The 18,697-nt window shown below is 37.0% G+C and overlaps 1 protein-coding gene across 4 annotated transcripts in view; it reads right to left on the reverse strand.

Moving 5' to 3' along the window:
- LOC145481205 (ATP-dependent chromatin remodeler CHD4-like) overlaps window positions 1-18,697 on the reverse strand; it is a 34,391-nt gene that overhangs the window by 12,429 nt on the left and 3,265 nt on the right. For 2 of the 4 annotated variants that reach the window (XM_081459634.1, XM_081459636.1), the window contains exons 4-32: window positions 18,319-18,630; window positions 16,022-16,178; window positions 14,757-15,020; window positions 14,634-14,662; window positions 13,764-13,907; window positions 13,317-13,493; window positions 12,585-12,651; window positions 12,450-12,496; window positions 12,232-12,309; window positions 11,755-11,969; window positions 11,169-11,273; window positions 10,693-10,731; window positions 10,265-10,349; window positions 8,602-8,667; window positions 7,816-8,007; window positions 7,048-7,184; window positions 6,580-6,643; window positions 6,186-6,323; window positions 5,698-5,819; window positions 5,129-5,302; window positions 4,665-4,803; window positions 4,012-4,143; window positions 3,645-3,762; window positions 2,906-3,030; window positions 2,381-2,419; window positions 1,842-1,895; window positions 1,536-1,686; window positions 1,061-1,194; window positions 126-176 (exon numbers count right to left, since the gene is read on the reverse strand). In XM_081459634.1, coding sequence (XP_081315760.1) covers window positions 126-176; window positions 1,061-1,194; window positions 1,536-1,686; window positions 1,842-1,895; window positions 2,381-2,419; window positions 2,906-3,030; window positions 3,645-3,762; window positions 4,012-4,143; window positions 4,665-4,803; window positions 5,129-5,302; window positions 5,698-5,819; window positions 6,186-6,323; window positions 6,580-6,643; window positions 7,048-7,184; window positions 7,816-8,007; window positions 8,602-8,667; window positions 10,265-10,349; window positions 10,693-10,731; window positions 11,169-11,273; window positions 11,755-11,969; window positions 12,232-12,309; window positions 12,450-12,496; window positions 12,585-12,651; window positions 13,317-13,493; window positions 13,764-13,907; window positions 14,634-14,662; window positions 14,757-15,020; window positions 16,022-16,178; window positions 18,319-18,630 — 3,555 coding nt within the window. Of the gene's footprint in view, window positions 1-125; window positions 177-1,060; window positions 1,195-1,535; window positions 1,687-1,841; window positions 1,896-2,380; window positions 2,420-2,905; window positions 3,031-3,644; window positions 3,763-4,011; window positions 4,144-4,664; window positions 4,804-5,128; window positions 5,303-5,697; window positions 5,820-6,185; window positions 6,324-6,579; window positions 6,644-7,047; window positions 7,185-7,815; window positions 8,008-8,601; window positions 8,668-10,264; window positions 10,350-10,692; window positions 10,732-11,168; window positions 11,274-11,754; window positions 11,970-12,231; window positions 12,310-12,449; window positions 12,497-12,584; window positions 12,652-13,316; window positions 13,494-13,763; window positions 13,908-14,633; window positions 14,663-14,756; window positions 15,021-16,017; window positions 16,179-18,318; window positions 18,631-18,697 lie in introns of those variants that run through there. The other 2 variants (XM_081459637.1, XM_081459635.1) reach the window with 2 other exon arrangements.

The following is an 18,697-nucleotide window of genomic DNA, read 5'->3' on the forward strand; positions in this document are numbered from 1 at the left end:
TGCAAAGCATTTTTTATTTATCATTCTTTTTTTTTTTTCTTCAAATACACAAGGTTCTAAGGCTGAACAGTCCATGGAAACACAAGAAAAGCTTCTGATCCGTTAAATGGGAATAAGACACAAACCTTGAGGACTTCAACATCTTCATCCTTCTGCTTCACCACGTAGCTTGCCACCTGATACAGAAAATTTCATATACTTTTAAGTGGCTGACAGCTGAAAAGTTCAGGGAATTTCAAAATCATCATGATTCCAACTTATATTTGATGGGAATCAGTTTACGAAATCAATTCCAGTATTTAGTCACAGTCCATTAATTGAAGGACTAGGATGTTGTCTTACTTACTGTACAACTAGATTCTCCAAACTAGCACTGACAGACATACATGGCGATCAGTGAGGAGATTTAACATTCTGATCTTGCCATTGAAGGAGCTTAGCATATCGTAAGCTACTTGTGGGGCATTGCGACTTTGTCTCAATTTAATACATGCTAAAGAGTGTATTAACCGCAGTCTTAGTGAAGATTTTCTTTCTTCCCACCACCTGTCTGCTTGACACTGTAATGATATCGTCAGGAAAAACAAGAGGTTGATCACTTACTAAAGTGATTAACTGTGTGAACTTATACTACCACACAGTCTAACAGTAAGTCTGTAGGCCATGCGGCTGGTTCGATATCGTGTTAATGTTTGCATGTTTGAATGAAGTGTCTTGATCATATCTTGACCACACACTGAATAGTGGACAAGTCACTATCAACATGCTTATAACTTGAATAATACTGTTTGAGTGATATACTACCCTGTTAGCCTAATGCTAAGGTTACAGGCCCTGTGTACTCATTATTTTAATATTGCATGTCAGAACAATGCGTTTGTACTCATGAAAATAACAATACAAACACTCAGAGTAAGAGAAGTCCTTACAAGAGCGCAGCATAAGAAATGCTGTTCTCTTGTTCTTTCTCTTTTGACATGCGAAGATCATTTTCCCAAGCTGCTGCTGTACAATAGTTATTCCGAAAGACTATTAAATGTGAACTTTTTTTTGTTCTTACCTTGAAGGAAGCAAGATATTCATTGGCCATGATGTCTTTTTCTTCATCAGGTGCGTCATCATGGCTGCTCGTCCGATCCAACAACGAAAGCACAGCCTTTTCATCATAATCAATACGCCCCGAGTCACCAGAATCTGAAACAACGTGCAAAGTCACTTACAGAAGGCGTCTGGGAATTTTTCATCACGTGACAACCACGGCATACCAGTACAAGCATTAACTAAAAAGACATCATGCAACAACCAAACAGCACCCGAGTAAGCTCATCTTGCAAACTTCAGAAGAAACAACTTCAAATTTTGTTTATAAATTGAATGGGAAATGCGATTTGAAGTAATCTTGCAGCAACTAACAAAAATAATGTATTCCATTGCAGAGTTCTACCATACTGCATACAGCAGAGTGCACTGTGATGTTAAAACAAAGTAATGGCAGGCCAAATGAAACCCTTGCAAACCAGACGAACAAGTCTTACCTCCATCCTTGGCATTGTCATCCTTAAAAAGTTCTTGTGTACCAAATCTGAGAATGTCATTCAGCTCACTCTTGGACATCACAGCCGCTTTATTTGATCCCAGGCCGGGCCTTACCACAAGATGCGTCAGCATCATTTTCTTCTTGGCAACCTGCCGAGAAATGCTACTTTAATTTTTATGAATTTAACATTGACCGAATATTCTTAGGTTCACAACCCAGTCAGTCAACTTATTGTTCAAGGAACGGTTATTAAAGAGATTCATGAACACCATCATTACATTCTTTACATTAAGAGAAACATTACCTGTGTGATGCGCTCCTCGACACTGGCTCTTGTGACAAAACGATAAATCATGACCTAAAAGAACAAAGAAAAGTTTTAAAACAACACAAGGTGTGTTTGTGCTCCAATAAGTAAGGGAAACCTCGACTGGGATTTGTCTCCAGTAAAGCCCAGCACTGTTTACCTTTCACACCTACTTTCTTTTTCCAAAATATTTTTAAGAGTCAAGCAAACAAAGACATATCCTTCTGCCACTTATAGTTTTAGTTAAAAGAAATATATCGCATCCATCAGAGACAAAATGTGAAGACCACAAACCTGATGAGGTGTCAAATAAATCCAAGAACAAATGATTTATAACGTCCTGTCTGCCGGATATACTTTTTAAAACATTATTATAAAGTAAACGGAAAACAGCTTCACTGGTTTAGCTAGTTCTCCTCTTTGCAATTACTTAACATAAGCCTTTTCATTTTTGACAATTCCAAGCTCATTCCGTTCACTATTAAAGAACGTCCCACAGTTTCCAGGACAAAAGCAAACATAAAAGAATGGTTTACCTTGTTGTTCTGGCCTATTCTATGTGCTCTGCTGAATGCCTAAGGTCAAACAATAAAACAAAGTACTGATAAGTGGGAAAGGAACTGTATCACATACATGAATGCATTTGCAAGATTTGCACACCATCTACTGCCCCATACATACCAACTTAACCAGTTTAGCTAAATTGGGTTTAGCTTTTTCCAAGTTGTCGATTACGCTTTGAAGTCATTTTGAAAAGACAAATTTCAAATCCCCTTGCTTAAATATTTTTATCAAACAAATTCTTACTTTGTTATGTTGTGGGATGCATGTGTAGGGTATGAGCAACTAATTTTTAACCTTGTTTGGTTCAACCACTTTTAAACATGTTTACCACGTTGGTGTGAATATCTAGTTTCTCTTAACCATAAAACAAGTTGACTTCTGTGGTCATCCCTCATTTTATTTTGGCTTTACACCCACGTTTAGGACAAATCTTTAGTTTCATTGGTAGAGGTGAATCTAGCATGTATTGCAACCTTCATAACAGTTTCATTCCATACCTGAATATCATTATGTGGATTCCAATCAGAATCATAAATGAACACAGTGTCAGCAGTAGCCAAGTTGATACCAAGACCTCCAGCTCGAGTGGACAACAAAAAACAAAATGTCTGTGCACCAGGAGCTAAACAAGAAAACAGCATGAATAAAATACCAGTGCCATGAGCCTTTTGGGTCTTAGATTCACAAACTAAGGATTACCTTATCCAGTCACTACCTCAATATGTGACAAATCAGGAACAATTACAATTATTGTGATCAGCGGTAATTGTGTGTGTGCAGGGCAGTTTTTGTTTTTAAGATTTCTGTACCTTTTTGCTTAGCAACTGTTAAGAAAAGACCCAAGCTCTGTTGCATGACGGAACTTTTTCAGGCTTTAATTCCACAACTGCTTAAGTTGTGTGCATAACTGTGATGATCAATCATGTCTTCATATCTTTCTCTGCAGTTCAATTATATGATCTTTCATATATTCATTTGCATTTTTATCATCTACGGGTATATTACGAACTCACAACATGACCAGCTCCCAGCTGGCTTGATAGCTCAGTTTGTAAGCAGTACACCAGTATCGCAGAGGTCATGGGTTCGAATCCCGTTCAGGCCTGAATTTTTTTCAGACGTCACAATTATGTCTCCATATCTTTCTCGGCAGTTCAAACATACGATCCTTCATATATCCATTTGCAGAATAGAAACTTCGGAACAACAGAGGGATGAAAATAACCGCCAACTCACCATTAAACCTATCAATACATTCCTGTCTGGCTGATCCATTAACGGTTCCATCAATTCTCTCATATTTGTAACCATGTCCCTCAAGGAAGTCTTCTAAGAGGTCCAACATTCTTGTCATCTAGTGCAAATAAATTACCGTATGTCCACTTTCATCACGAGGTTAGGTTTAACACGACAAGCTCTCATCATTAAGAAGATCAAGACTCTCTGTACATTTAAACAACCAGAGGCTTACAAATGGAAGCAATTTCATCATTTGGAAGCAAGAAGTGAGCAATATTTGCCTAAGTTATCATAAAATGCAACTTTGAAATGGCCAAAGTTTACTTATTACTATCTTTTGGAACATCGTTTTTTTCTTTCTTACCTGAGAAAAGATAAGCACTCTATGTCCCTCCTCTTGTAATTTCTTCAACATCTTTTCAAGCAGCACTAGCTTACCAGAGGCACGGGTCAAGGCTGCTGAATCAAAGTTACCATTGGCACCTCTTGGGGCTTCCTGATGACACAAAACAAAAAATTCCTTTGATAACTACTTTTAAGATAGAGGCTAGCTTTAACTAAATTAAGGGACGGTAGCTCAAAGAGAAATGATGCTTACATATACTTGCCCAATGAGTAATAGCTCAAACAAACTATTTGCTGCCTAAATTATGATTCTAAAACAAAAAGGTAAACCAAGGCAAGCACACAACTGCTCCAAGCAAGCAAAATGTAAGAGTTGCTTGCTACCAAGAGAAAGCTTATGATATTTTTTCAAGTCCTGTGGTGTTACGCTTCATAACCTGACTCCTAAATCAATTTGAGAGCCAATCGTAGGCCAATCTTTGTGGAAGCATCCAAAGATGGCAATAATACATGTAATTATACAAGCTGTAAAAAGTGCAATAACTCCAAGTATTGTCAGCCAGCATGGCACAATGAGGATATGCTGTGCTGCTTAGCAACTTTGGTGATAGAAACTGTTGAGTGAGTCAATTCCCAGAAACAGGAACTGAAAAAGAAGTGCATCAAATGTACCAGTGCAGCAGAAGAGAACAAGTAAGGATGATTGCAGCACTTCTTGAGCTCCATCATCACATTCAATAGGGACACTTGGTGAGATCCTTTAGTATTGAGAGCCTCAAAGTTTCTTGTTAGAATGTACTTGTAGTACTTCCTGAAAAGAAAAAGTCAAGGAAAAAAAATTCATCAGCTAAAATTAAATCTAAATAAGAGTGGCTGCTGCTAGCAATGGGATTGTGACAATCACAAACCTGACTGGATTTGCAGTCAGGGGAACCAAGTGCTGATTCTACAAATCTTTCTAGAAGTTGCAGGGATCCAAGGATTTCAATTCTATAACATCAAGCTATACGCACAAATACACACATGAACATTAACCTAAATGTTGGAAAAGATAGACAAATGAGGGAATGACTGTTTAATGTTGACATTTTCAGTGATTTACATTAGCCAAGATGACTGGAGTAATTTTAACTCACTTTTGCTGTGGACTCAGCTCCACTCTCACAATGAGCTCACTTTTGGAAGGAATTCCTTTCAAGACATCTGCCTTCAGACGACGCAGCATGTGAGGACCCAGGATATCATGAAGCTTCTTGATTTGATCTTCTTTAGCAACATCCTCAAACTCTGTCAGAAAACTGTTCTGGTTCCTGCAAATAATTCAGAGCAAAAAAGTGTAGTATCAGGTTTGAGTTGATCTGAGTGTACAGTATGTTTGTGTACTTTTGCATTTCTTTGATGCTTTGAAGACAAACTAATGTTGTTGTTTGTTGTGTTTCGCAACCTTGGCCAGCATTTGTTATCTGCCCTTTGTAGCATATACAGAAAAAGCCTAGTAAAATTTCTGAACCTTTGTATCTCACTTTAGTATGATAAATAAGTATGGTTTTAAGGGAAGCGGTTTTCCTTACTAGCCTACTAATTCAGAGATGTCTGACCTTGTCAGGAATGTAGCTGCAAAAGCTGGCTAATTTAAATGAACTTCCATGTAATATTTGATTATTGTTCACTTTTCTATCATATAGAAAAGAGGTCAAAAACCTACCTAAACTCTCTCGGATCCAAGAAGTTAAGAAGGTTCCACAGTTCTTCTAAGTTATTTTGTAGAGGGGTTCCCGTCAACAGCAGCTTATAGTCAATAGAATATTCACTTAAAATCTTGAAAAACTGAAACACAAAAATCATTTAATGAGAAACAAAATAGCACAGAACATTGTAACAAAGGCATGTACAGTCAGTCCTCTCCCACTCCCATGGGCAGACAGCTCCTGTAAGCGAACACTTAGTTGTAGTCCCAGCGACATACCAACACTACATTTTAAACCTTCCACAAGCTGACACCTCTCAAAGGGGACAATTTGTCTACAACCAGGGGAGTCTGCATAAGTAATGTTGTAGAACTTAATGATAAAACGTCTTCAGAACAAAATGGTCCAACATAATACGCCCAGGGTATTTCAAAGGTTCAGCTAAAAATGCCACAATTACAGTGTTATAATTTGACTAACTGTAACAGAGTGTTTCTGGTCTCACCTTAGACTGTTTATTCTTAAGTCTGTGAGCTTCATCTACCACCAGCACAGCCCAGTCAATGGACTGCAGGGTAGTCATATCAATTGAAACAAGTTCATATGACGTCAACAGCACCTGGAACTTGACAGGGTGGTCCTTCTACAAAACAAAGTGCACAGTTTCAGTTTTACAACTCTAAAAGGAATAAGCCTAGAATCCACATTTTAAGTTACCATGACCTAATTTATTATCAAACTTTAATAGGTAGAGTACAAATAAGCTTATTTACATTTAACTCACCCTCCGGGCTCATGAAACTACTTAACTAGCAAAACCATACATTGTAAGGCCCAATAATATTAAACTTGCCATTAGAACTGCTTTAGAATTAATGATTCAATGCTTTAACACGAACCTTCAATTTATGAGGTTTTAAACCAGACTTGACAGAATCTTCATCGAAAGAAAAATCATTATTCCTGAAAAAAATGTCATACTGTTATTTAATAAGTTCTACAAACATGACAAACAACTCTGCTCAAACTATTTTCACTAATAAGTATTGCTCATCCAATATTAGTGAACTGCAAATTAATTCAATAGCCAGGAAACTACCCCACTTTTTGCCATCTGTTTGAATTTAATTTCCCCTTTCCTATAGTTTGATCATGCTACAAATTTCTCTGAAAAAATAGCCGGTTCTTCATTAAAACCTGTCAATGATGAAATTTTAAGACGAGTGTTGAGCTACATGTATGCCATTGTTAATCACAGGATTGACTTCACAATTATTAATTAGGTGTCAGAAAGATCATGAGTATCTAAGATGCATACGTATGACTGTGCACTTAACATCATGATGACAAACTAAGTGTAAACACACCTGATGGTTGCCCTGCAGACTTTATCTCCAGCATAAGTGACCACATACATGTCAGGAGCCCAAAATTCAAATTCTCTTTCCCAGTTGATAATCGTAGACAAAGGAGCACTGATTAAAAACGGACCTGGAGAGTGACCCTGGGAAAAGCAGCAAAATTGACAACAGTAATTGATTTGTTAATAATGTTCTTGTATCCTGCAAGTGCATATTTAACAGCATTTTCCCCACTATAACTTGGCACTAGTGAAGGCCCAGATTGTGGGCATGGAGTAAAATATAGTCTACATGTAGAACAATCCCTCTCAAATTCCAGTGAATCGAAGGGGTTGTATTGTCGTCCCCATGAGCTTCTTGTCCCTCTTGGACAGTGGGGTCTTGGCATGAAGAAAAGGTGGTTCTGGAGACATGATTTGATGGCTGGATTCTTGGACTATGAATTTTCCTAATTCAATACAGGTTTCCTTCCTGAAAATAGCCACTGATTGATCTCAATCGAAAACCATTCCAATGCAGCACCTATAGATGGTGCACCTCCAGCCTACAGTGTAGCTCATAAAATCATGTTTCTCCAAAGCCACCCTTTCTTATGCCAAGGCCCTACTGACTAAGATGGACAGGCAGCTCTAGGAACGAAGTAGTTCCAAGTTAAAGTAACATTTGTATGTAACACAGATCAGGCCCTTTTTGTTTGCTTACACTTCAGACTTACATGCAGGGAGCACACTGGTACCTTGTTTATAAAGTTAATAAAATGAATTATTGACTAACCTCCTTCCAGATAGAGTACAAGAAGGTTATAGTCTGAATTGTCTTGCCAAGACCCATTTCATCAGCCAGGATAGTGTTTGTACCCTGGGCCCAGGAGAACCGTAACCAGTTTAATCCTTCCAATTGGTAATCATGCAGCTTCCCACCACATGCTGTTATGTAGTCTGGCTGCTCATCATACTTATCACGAGGCTGTTGAAATGACAAAAAAAGGTACTGTAACTTACAAAAGTGTTAAATGTACCTAGTGTCAAGAACCTAATAAATTATGATTTACAGCAGATTATAGCACTTTAACTCTTAAGCATTTTAAATACCAACACAGTCCTTTAGTTACAATACTGTTCGTGATTAAGGGTTCACTTAAAAATCTTAAATGCAAACTGGATAATGAAAGCTTTTGATTTGTGGAGTAACGTTTAAGGTTAGATTTGAAAGAAATATGAGTTCCTCACAGTTTTTTACAGCTATTTGTTAAAAGCAGATGCAAGGAAAGTGAATTTGGCTTTAGCAGGAACTTTGCAATTCTTATGCAAATGTTGGGAGCTTGATCAACTGCAAAATTTATTGAAGCTTTTCCTATAGTTTATTGCCAAAAGTATTTATCTTTTACTTCTTCATTTTACTCTTCCTTAAAATCATGCAGTCACTGATAAAAGAAAGCAAGTAGTCATTTATGGTTTATTACCTTCTAATGGTATGACTAAATCTTTATAGTTTAGAGCCATTTAATTAGCAGTATCTATTGTAAAGTTAAAGTCTACTATTTATACTGTAGCCTCTTACATCGGTTTCAGGTTTATCTGCATTATCAACCTTTGATGATTCAGAATCTGAATTAGGATCTTCATCCTACACAGGCCACAAAATCATCATTAGCAAAAACTAGATATCTACATTTCATAATAAATATTACAGTTATGACAGCAGGTAGGGAATCAACTACGAGTGAGTTTGTGGATTTTGTCACTGAAATCACCAAGCAACAAACACCTCTTCATTACACCATGTGCATCCTGGCGTAAAGTCAGAATAACCCAGACCATGACTACGCACACTCTACATTATTTAAGACATAGAAAACATGTACCGTGTTTCTATCGAGTTATAGAAACACAAGTGGAAGTTTGGGAGAACGAGAAATGCTGTGGGAACATGAGCCACAGGCGAGTGTTTCCACAGTTTTTTTGAGTTTTCCCAAACTTTCACGAGTGTTTCTATAACTCAATAGAAACACAAAGAACATGTTTTCTATTTCTTTTAGAAAACACCCCGACAAAAAAAGAAAAACAGCTTGTTTACTTTATCATCAAAATGTAAATTCTCTTTACCCGAGCCATCATCACATCAACAGCTCGTGCTAGTTCTGTGTTTCTATCGAGTTATAGAAACATGATTTTTAACCAATCAGAGTGCATATTTTCTTAGGGCTGTTTTCTAAAAATCTTTGCATATTGCTTAGCTGTACTCTGCAAAAAAACAACGTGAAAGGACTAAGTTCAACTTATTCTGGTGGGCATGGGCAATAAACTCTCTTCCTTAGTACCAAAGATGCTGTCATTGCTTGAGTCCCCTAAAAATAAATCTGCTAATTCTTCATGAGAAGTGAGTAAATGAAAGATTTGTAAAAAAGGCACATGTTCCTCTGAGACTTCAAAGTTTGCTTGTCACCCATTGCCGCTCTAGTAGATTTCACAAGATTCACTATCCTGTAGGTGACATCCATCAAACTCTCTTCTCCCAAATTAAGGGGAACCAAAATAAAATGAGTGGAGAAGATAAGGTGGCACTTTTTAAAAATTACTCACAATTTCAGGAATGTAAGGACAGTCTGGTACAAATTAATAGCGTAAATAGAGCATTTACTGCTCATAGGCTTTGAAGTACTAAACATCAAAATATCTTACAGATTATTAATCAAAAATTAAATTTGAATGCATCAAGTTGATGTTTAGGTTACCAATTAATAGATGAAATTTCCAGTGAACAGTAAGTTCATACATTATTTCATAATCATGAAATGTTACAGTAAATATTAGTCAGTACCTTCTAAAGTTTGCATTTATTTTCACTGTCTCACTTTTCATAGTAATAATTATTATACACGAATCATTATTTTACAATTAATTATTTCATAATCATTATATTAACACATGTAACATGAGTTATCAAGCTGGTATTGATCAATAAATAAATAAATGTTACCATTTACACTTCACATTATATCAAATTGATATTAAAATGTTTCAATCTTAATTTTCGAACACAGCATAAGAAGGTTAATGATAGTTATAATACAGTGTAATGCTCTGCTACTTGAATTAAATTTAAAATGAATATGATGTCTAAATATGTGATTAAAAGGGTTATTTTTTAAGATGCCAATGCCATCAAATTATGAATTAGCACTGCTAAATTAATACAGAGAACAAAAGTGAACAAAACTTACATCACCGATTGGTGCTGCTTTCTTGACTTTCTTTTGCTTGTGTGGCTTTTTCTTACTGGTGCTGTTTTTCTTCTCATAAGCATCTCTATAGAATTACACAAAGAGATGACCATGAGACAGACAACAACGAACCATCCTTGCTTTTAAACATCCACATTGAAGGAGTGATGGATGGGAGGAAGGGAGTCAGAAAGAGAATAAAGCAGAAAGTGAACAAACTGGAACAATGACCCACGGAACAAGAAGGCCTCAACACAGCCTGTCACAATGTCAAACTCTAGAACTGAATCTGGGCTAACACTACTGGGAAGCAATGAATTGGGTCTACTATCCTCACTGTACACTGACACATATCATACACTGACCACTCAACCTCACAGCTTCAAGGGAAGCATATGTAATGAAATTAATGTTGAGTAAGACCTCACCTGAGTTCTTTGTATTTTGCTATGTGGTCCTTGAAATCACTTTGGAAACAAAAAGAAATTGTTATTTACTCAAACAAACATTATTGGTCCTACACTTAAAACATAAGGTACACACTTGCTACGAAATACGACAAATGTACATTTTTTGAATTGAAAGAAAGACAAGTTGCATTGTAACCTAAATAACTGACCATTATAAAGATCAAACACCCTAAAGCTGTAACTTAACATTTACAAGTAATAATAACAAAAAAAAAAATTTTCAAGATTTTTTTTATTGCATTTTTCATTGCACAAGACAGATTAATGTTCACTAGAATTTTCATCACTTTATTTTGTGCAACATTCAGGAATTCTACACTGGGTGAAGAGAAAAGGCATTAGAGAACAATGTAATGCAGTAATAAAAGCCCAGTTATATATTTTTTTTCTTTTCTGGACAACAAAACACAAACCGAAAAGAAAAATACACAAACCTGATTTGAGAGTTCACAGGATCTTCTGTGTTTTCCCATGTACTCAGGTTATATGGAACATCTCGCCATTTGATAAAATACATTTCTTTGGATTGCTTTGTAACCCTGTATAGGACAAAGTGCATCTCTTAGCCTGAATCGATAGCCACTACACTAGAAACAATGGAAACCTACAAATCTGGAGACAATGTCAAGCCTCTTGCATGTTTCAAATTAAAGTATTTTTCCACACAATTTATCTTTGAAATGAAATCAGTGACCCTCATTTTTTCTTGAATTATGACTTATGTAATTCATTATCTGATTGCAGTTTAAGTTTGGGGAAAATCTATTATATAAGAAGATATTTACACAAATTAATGTCCTTTAGTCTGCTGAGCTAACCATTGAATACACCTTAGTTTGTTTTTGACATATGAAACAACTCCTAAGATCTATTTCTTAGCCTGATTTCTGTTTTATAGTCTCAAAACATCCCTGTTGTTGCACTTTGAGTTGACAATAAAATATTATGTAAAACCTCCCTTTTCTCATCACCAGATAATGCAGCACAGAGTAACACACATGCTCTATATAGGTTTCTGACCTATGTCTCAAGATGCGATGAATCTGTAGCCACTCTGGTCGCACTCCATATCTGTAAAACCTTGCCTCCAGGTTACTCTCATCCTCTGCCTTACTGTTTTGTATAACATGTGCTGGTGTCTCCTTGTCTTCGTCACCATCATCAACTGGAGGAGGTTCTTCCATGTCATTCTTACGGAAGTATGCTCGGTACATGCTGGGGTGGTAAATCTCCAGCTACACATTCACAACAATAAAATAACATGTCAGTTCAATGAACCATCTAGGCTAGATGGGGAGGGGGGCACTTATTCAAGGGGCTGCTTATTTTAAATTTCGGCTGATAGGAGGGGTGCTTATTTGAAGGGAGTACTTATTTGAGGGAGGTGCTAATTCGAGGATTTACGGTATTGTTAACTAAGGATGGTTGCCTTCTCTTTTTCTCTTTGATCTCAAAGGATCTCAAAAATCCCTGTTACTAGTAAACTCAAACATATACCTGAAGTTCAGTTATCCATGAACAATTCCAGTAAGACATGTCCACCCATTTGACAAAGAATTCCCTTGTTTCATAGGTCTGAAAAAAAGTTAACGTACATTAAAAATAAAAACCTAAAATTGTAATTTATCACCACTTGTGCCACAAAACAATCTGGAAAGAATATTAACTGCAACTGAATAATACTTGATCTCTTTACTGCCATAAAATATACACACCTCAGGTTCAGTTAGCTCTTCGTTCCCATCTGCATCAAGCACAGTACCTTAAACAAATTGGATACATTGACAAATATTCCCAAGTTAAAAATTAAGGTTTCGATACTGGACTGAAAAAATGTAACAATGTACTACCTTCAACTGGAAGGTTAACATAACGCCAGTGGAGAATTCTCTCAACTTTGCCTTTTAGTGGTTCACTCTACGAGGAAAAACATAATTTGAATTAAATTAGATCAACATTTTCACTATGTATAAGAGTACAAGTGTACAATAGCTTGGACAATCAGATTGCAGAATTTGCATTATACTAAGAAAATTTAACATTCTACTAATTAACAATTAGATTACGAGGTCAAGATTTCTATGAGGTGATAGTTGATGATGTTGAAGGCCGAATCAACTATCACATTATAGAAATCGAGAGCGAATAATCTAATTGTTTTAGTAGAATTCTTACTAAAATTTACTTCAAGTAATGGTTCCAATTATTTCTTGACATATTATTAGACTTTGCCCTGAAAGAGATCGCTTTGATTGACTTGTCATTTAAATTGAAGTTGTGTGCGGGTGCGCATTAGTTTTTTCAATAATTTCAACTTTTTCAAAAGTCAAGAAACCATAAATGTCCTTCATTTAGACTTCTTGGGAATTTAATTATCCATTTGCATCAAAATTTTCCTGCAAAACTTCAGAAAAACAAAAAAAACATTGTCATTTCATAGATGACCTCCAGCCACTGCACGCTAATGGCTGATAGTGTTCAATGGCTCAGCCAATCAGATTACAGCATTTGCATTAGTATACCAGTAGAATTCTACTAGAAGCAATTAGGCAACCACAGCAAACAGTGACTGCTCTGATTACCTTGCATCTTGGACACCTCCAGTCTCCACCAGGTATTTTTTTCATGGGTGGAATCAAGCAGTGCAAGTGATAAGCTGATGGACAGCTGTCACAACAAAGCAATTGTCCGCCATCTTTACACACGCGGCAATAATCGCTGTGCATGTCTTCACTAGAATCGCTTGTCATTTCATCTTCCTGCAAGAGATAATTTTCCTAAGTCAGCACACCATAAAATAAGGCTTAAACAAGCCAATTAACATAAAAATGAAATGGCCAGGTGAAGCAAACCAAAGGAAAGAATTTCTTCAAACTTTTTAAAATTTGCAGTACAGAGGACTTTTATACAGTAGGTCTAACAAAATGGAGGATTAATGGTGGGAAGATTGTATGTTGTCTCTTTTAGCTCCTCAAAAACTCATTGAAAGCAAAGTTTGTTATTATAGATTTGCAGAGTCATTCACTTACACAGACAGGACAACTCCAACGTCCCTGTGGTGGCTCATCAAGTGGAGGATCAAGACATCTCAAGTGAAATGACAGTGTGCATGTATCACAGAGTAACAGGTCTCCACCCTCTTCACATTCCTCACAGTAATCCTGATGTTCATCCTAACATGGAACAATTAACATGGAATCTATCATCACCAATGCAAAACATGCTCTGAACTCCTTAACAATTAGTTAACAGTACTTATTTTTACAACATTCAGTGAGGGGTATGCATTAAACATCATCTGGTACAGTACATAGTAAATTTCATTACATTCAAATGCCAATTATCCAAAACAACTATTTTCCACTTTCAATTAACTGCACAATTTTCTGTGGTCAAAAATTCTTATCCCTTGGCTGATAACCATTTGTTTTGCCTACAAGCTGCTTCTCTAATGGCCAGTTCGCTAATATTTTGAATTGATGTACAAGATAAGAGATCAGATTGTTATAAAGAAAGTCTACCAGACTCAAACTCTAGTATTACTACTGAGAGTAAAAGCACTATTTCTTGGTAGAGTGACTACTTTTCCACCTGACCTACTGATGTTTGCAAACTTTTCGTCAGCAAAACTACCTGCAAGCATTTAACGACTGCCGATTCCCTAGGCTCTTAATTAATTTTTACAATCTGATTCCTAATTATTCAGGCTACAGCGCAAAACTTATATTATTACTATAATAAGCCAACCAGTTCATACAGCTAATAAGAGTTCTTAAGGCAGCTTCAGTAGCATTTAGAAACTACAGGAATTTGAACATTTATACCCCCAATGAAGGGATACTACTCCTTCATTTCAGGGTACTCCACATGAGAAAATGCACAGTGTTAATAAGACTTACCACACTCATAACGTTATCTTCATCATTCCCTACAAAAAAAAGATCAAACAGTTAAAATGGCACCACAAGTAAAAGATGCTCAATTAAAAGTCAATTGAGTACAGCTTCATCTAAGAGTCTTACCAGTACTTTTCTTCCTTTCTTTCTTCTTTTTGCTGATGATAACCTTTTCCTTTTTCATTTTCAGTGTGCTTCTTGCCTTTTTCTTGATGGGTTTTCCGCTAGCTTGGCTTGTATCACTGTCTTCATCAACTGCCTCATCAGTCTTTTTCTTGTTAGCCTTAGCTTTACCACTTGCTCTGCCATTAGTCCTTTTTGATCTGCTACCTGAGCTGGCCTCACTTCCTCGGTCACTGTCATCATCCTGGATTTTTGCTTTTTTGTCTCCTATGATACAAATCCCCCTCAAATTACTTCTAAGTATCTAACTAGGACTAGGTTTTCAGTCTAAGTTGGGAAAGTATTGACAAGCACTGTAAATAACAATTCACAACTCAAACTGTACTGGAAACAGGGTGTTAAGGAAAGTAAAGAGTGCAAAGCAACTAATGTAAATCAATAAATTTTTGTAAATATCGAGCTATTGAACTACAGTAAAAATCTCTATTTATACGTAAACATGACGGGTGCAGTTTCACTTTAGGTGCAAAATTTTTGTTGAGTTTAGCTGCAAGTTTCAGCAATGTAAACATCATTCTAAATGATCCAAACCCAACTTCAAGCCTTTGACTTTTGCCAAGCTAAGATGTTTACTAAAACTTGAGTATTTTGACTTTGTTTGTCTACATTTTTATTGAGTGGTCTTGACTTTGTTTTCTTATTTTCATTAATTTGAAGAAGTGAATTTTTCATTGACAATTTTAGGAACCAGATGAAGTGTTTTCCTTCAACTGTCACTCAACTGATGGCTCAGCGTTTTTAACCACGCAATAGGATCCTTTGTTTTCCTTCACTGTGCATTGTGAGATCTTTGCAGTCAATCACAAATAAAAGGTGTTCTCGCACACAAGTTGTTGTCCTTATGTTATAAAAGAATTGGTTCATGGTTTTAGCTGTGCATATTAATCGAGTTATGGATGCACTTGGGAAGTTTGGAGAGCACTCAAGCTAGAGTTGCTCTCTGCCACACCTTGAGCGACTCTTATGCTTCCCCCATGCTCTCCAAGCTTGCCACATGCATCCATAGATCCATATACGCATGCACGCATGAACCAATTCTTTATTACCTATTACTTCATTCAAACATACCCCTTCTCAGTGAGGCAATCAAAACTGACAATGAACCTCCATTCAAATGTGAAATGTTGACTGGATAAATATACAGTTTCATAAAACAGGGATGTACAATTAAGCAAAAAAGAAAGAGAGGAATTAGCCATCAAACTAACCTTTAGCTCCCTTTGATTTTGGTTTAAAAACCATTTTAATCTTAGTTCTTTGTTTTGAAGTGCCATTCTTTTCACCAACGACTTCATCATCATCCTCCACTTCAGGACCAGACACAGGTTCAGAGTCATCTCCATCTGATAACTCAACAATCTCCTTCTACACAACAGGCATTTAAAAAACACAGAATGATTTAAAAGTATGTTTAATATACCCCACTGCCAGGGCTTGAGACTAACTTTTCAGCTTGCTAGCCCAGTGGCTAGTGACTGGTTTGCTTCACTAACCAAAACAAATTTTTCGCTAGCCAGATGCAGACATTTGCAAACATAGGCCACGATGTTATAATAATTATAGGCATCGCTCAACAATGAAAACCGAAGTTTTCACTCCCATGAGAAATTCCCAGAGAACTTCACAACTCACTGCCGAAAATCATTCCTTTCTTTCAAAATGCCAATTAACGATTTCTCATGAACACAACAATTCATTCCATCTTAACTTTATTTACAAACATAGCCATCGATATTATATAGGCACCATTCAAATTTTTGAATAACTGCGAATTTTTTACTTTTTTGAAAGCATACATGACCTCCAGATGCTGCGCGCATGAAACACGATCCCTAGAGTTCCGCATGATTTCATGCATGACTTATCATTAGCGGCAAGCAGTTCATTTTATGTTTGTCATTCGTTGCTTTTTACTAAGGGAAAAAACAAACAAAAAAAGTCAATCATTCTTACACATTTTAGTAATTTAAAGTTCTTGTTTGGGCTAATAAATTATATGACATTTATTACAGCCGATTTTTTAAATTCTGCAGCCTTTGACTCGATTTCGTTTTGTAAAAAATTTGAAAGTAACTTTTAAGTGGTTTCCTCTGGGCCTGCAGTGCTCACAAATTTTCATTTTCACTAGCCAAAATGGCTAGTGAAGCGCAAAAACCACTAGCCAAAATGGAATTTTTACTAGTCTGAGGCTAGTTGGCTACTGTTAGTCTCGAGGCCTGACTGCAATGTAGGTAAACTACACATACAGTGTAATACAATGGCTACCATCCTTGAGACCACTCACTGTAGGGACCTGTAAGGAGGCGCTGACTTTTGGCGGTTAAAAATTGAGTGTTTGTATATGGTTGGGAGCATGCCCAAGTATCTCCTTGTGTCCATGAGTGCCAAATTTGGTTCACTTTGGCAAAGCTAGCCATATGATATTAGCGGAGCTCCAGCAGCCCGAAGGGCTGCCAAGCGGAGCCCCATACTCATATAGGAAAGAAAAGGAAACCCAACAGTTGATTTTCTCATGGTTATCATGGCTAGCAGTATTACTCGTGGGTGCATACACATGGTGACGACGGCGACGGCAGAGTTGCCCAACATGGCAGCCACACTTCAAATAATAGGTTGACAGAGACACGCAGCCTTGGTTTACTGTGTACTTCCTTGATATTGGACATCCATGTTGTGATCAATTGACACCTGTCAAAACAAGGTATCCGCTGACCAGTATCACGTGACCATATCGCGGGCTCAAGTTTACAGCTCCTTGAGGTCATGTGTTTTTTTGAAGTTGACCGCTGACCAAGTGCTGCTTATTGATTGGATCGTGGGCTCATATTGGGTTAGCTTGTTGGAAACAGGGCAGGATTGTTCGGAAGCCGGTTTACGCTAACCCAGGATTAAAAGTTAATCGAATTATAACTTTTTCTTCTATACAAATGCTTTTTGCTGTTTTGTTTTGTGTATATGGTGATTATTAAAACTCAAAACAGAAGGCCAAACAATATACAGAAACCTCACCGCAAAGTTACAAAACTCAAAGCAAAATTCTACCTTTTTCTGGGTCATCTTCATCAGGCTTTGAACAACCCGGCCCAGGAGCAACGCTTTTAGGCTGGCCTAAATCTATATATTACTGTTCACACATCAAAGACAGGCACATTTGCAAAAGGTTACTCCTGTATAGATTCATATATTCACAAGTATGTCAGACCCTGTCTGTATGTTCTGTATGTTTAGAGACAAAGATTACAATATATCAGGCACTTAGCCATGGCTGTTATTAAGTTTTGAGTCCCCTGTAGCCTTGTTCTCCACACCTGTAGCAAACTTGTTACTTTGTAGTTGAATTCTATCAACCACAGGCAATTTCACCCGCAGCATCAAGGAAAAATCAAGCATACTCAGCTGTAACAGGTGTTACAGGTTACTCAACGGCCCTTTATGACAGCCCTGTTAGCTATTAATCAACTTTAACTTGCTATTCGTGGAGTCTATGCACCATATTCATGCTTACAGATTGTTTGGATGCCTTGGTAGATTTGGATGTGTTTTTCTGCTTCTTAGCTTTTCCGGCTGCTTTAGGACTTGGTGTATTTGAAGAGCTGGTGTCTTTGCCTTTCTTCCTCTTGTAGTCACTCCAAATTGCTCCAAGAAGCGAGTTGACCTTGGTATGTGCTGTTCCAGGATTGGCTTCAACAATCAGGGGTCGTATCAGTTTGTTGAACTTCAAATAGGTCATTCCTTGTTCATTCTCTTCCGAAAGATTCACTTCAACATTGTTAAGACCAAAATGCTTTGCAACTGCTTCGGCTTTTGACTGTTCATCCTGAAAAAGATGTCATATTGACAGAAATAAGTACATGTACTTTTATATTCTCCCAAACTGACTGTAG

Source organism: Orbicella franksi, chromosome 3 (assembly GCF_964199315.1).
Source record: "Orbicella franksi chromosome 3, jaOrbFran1.1, whole genome shotgun sequence".
In the NCBI taxonomy this organism is placed as follows: Eukaryota; Metazoa; Cnidaria; class Anthozoa; order Scleractinia; family Merulinidae; genus Orbicella; species Orbicella franksi.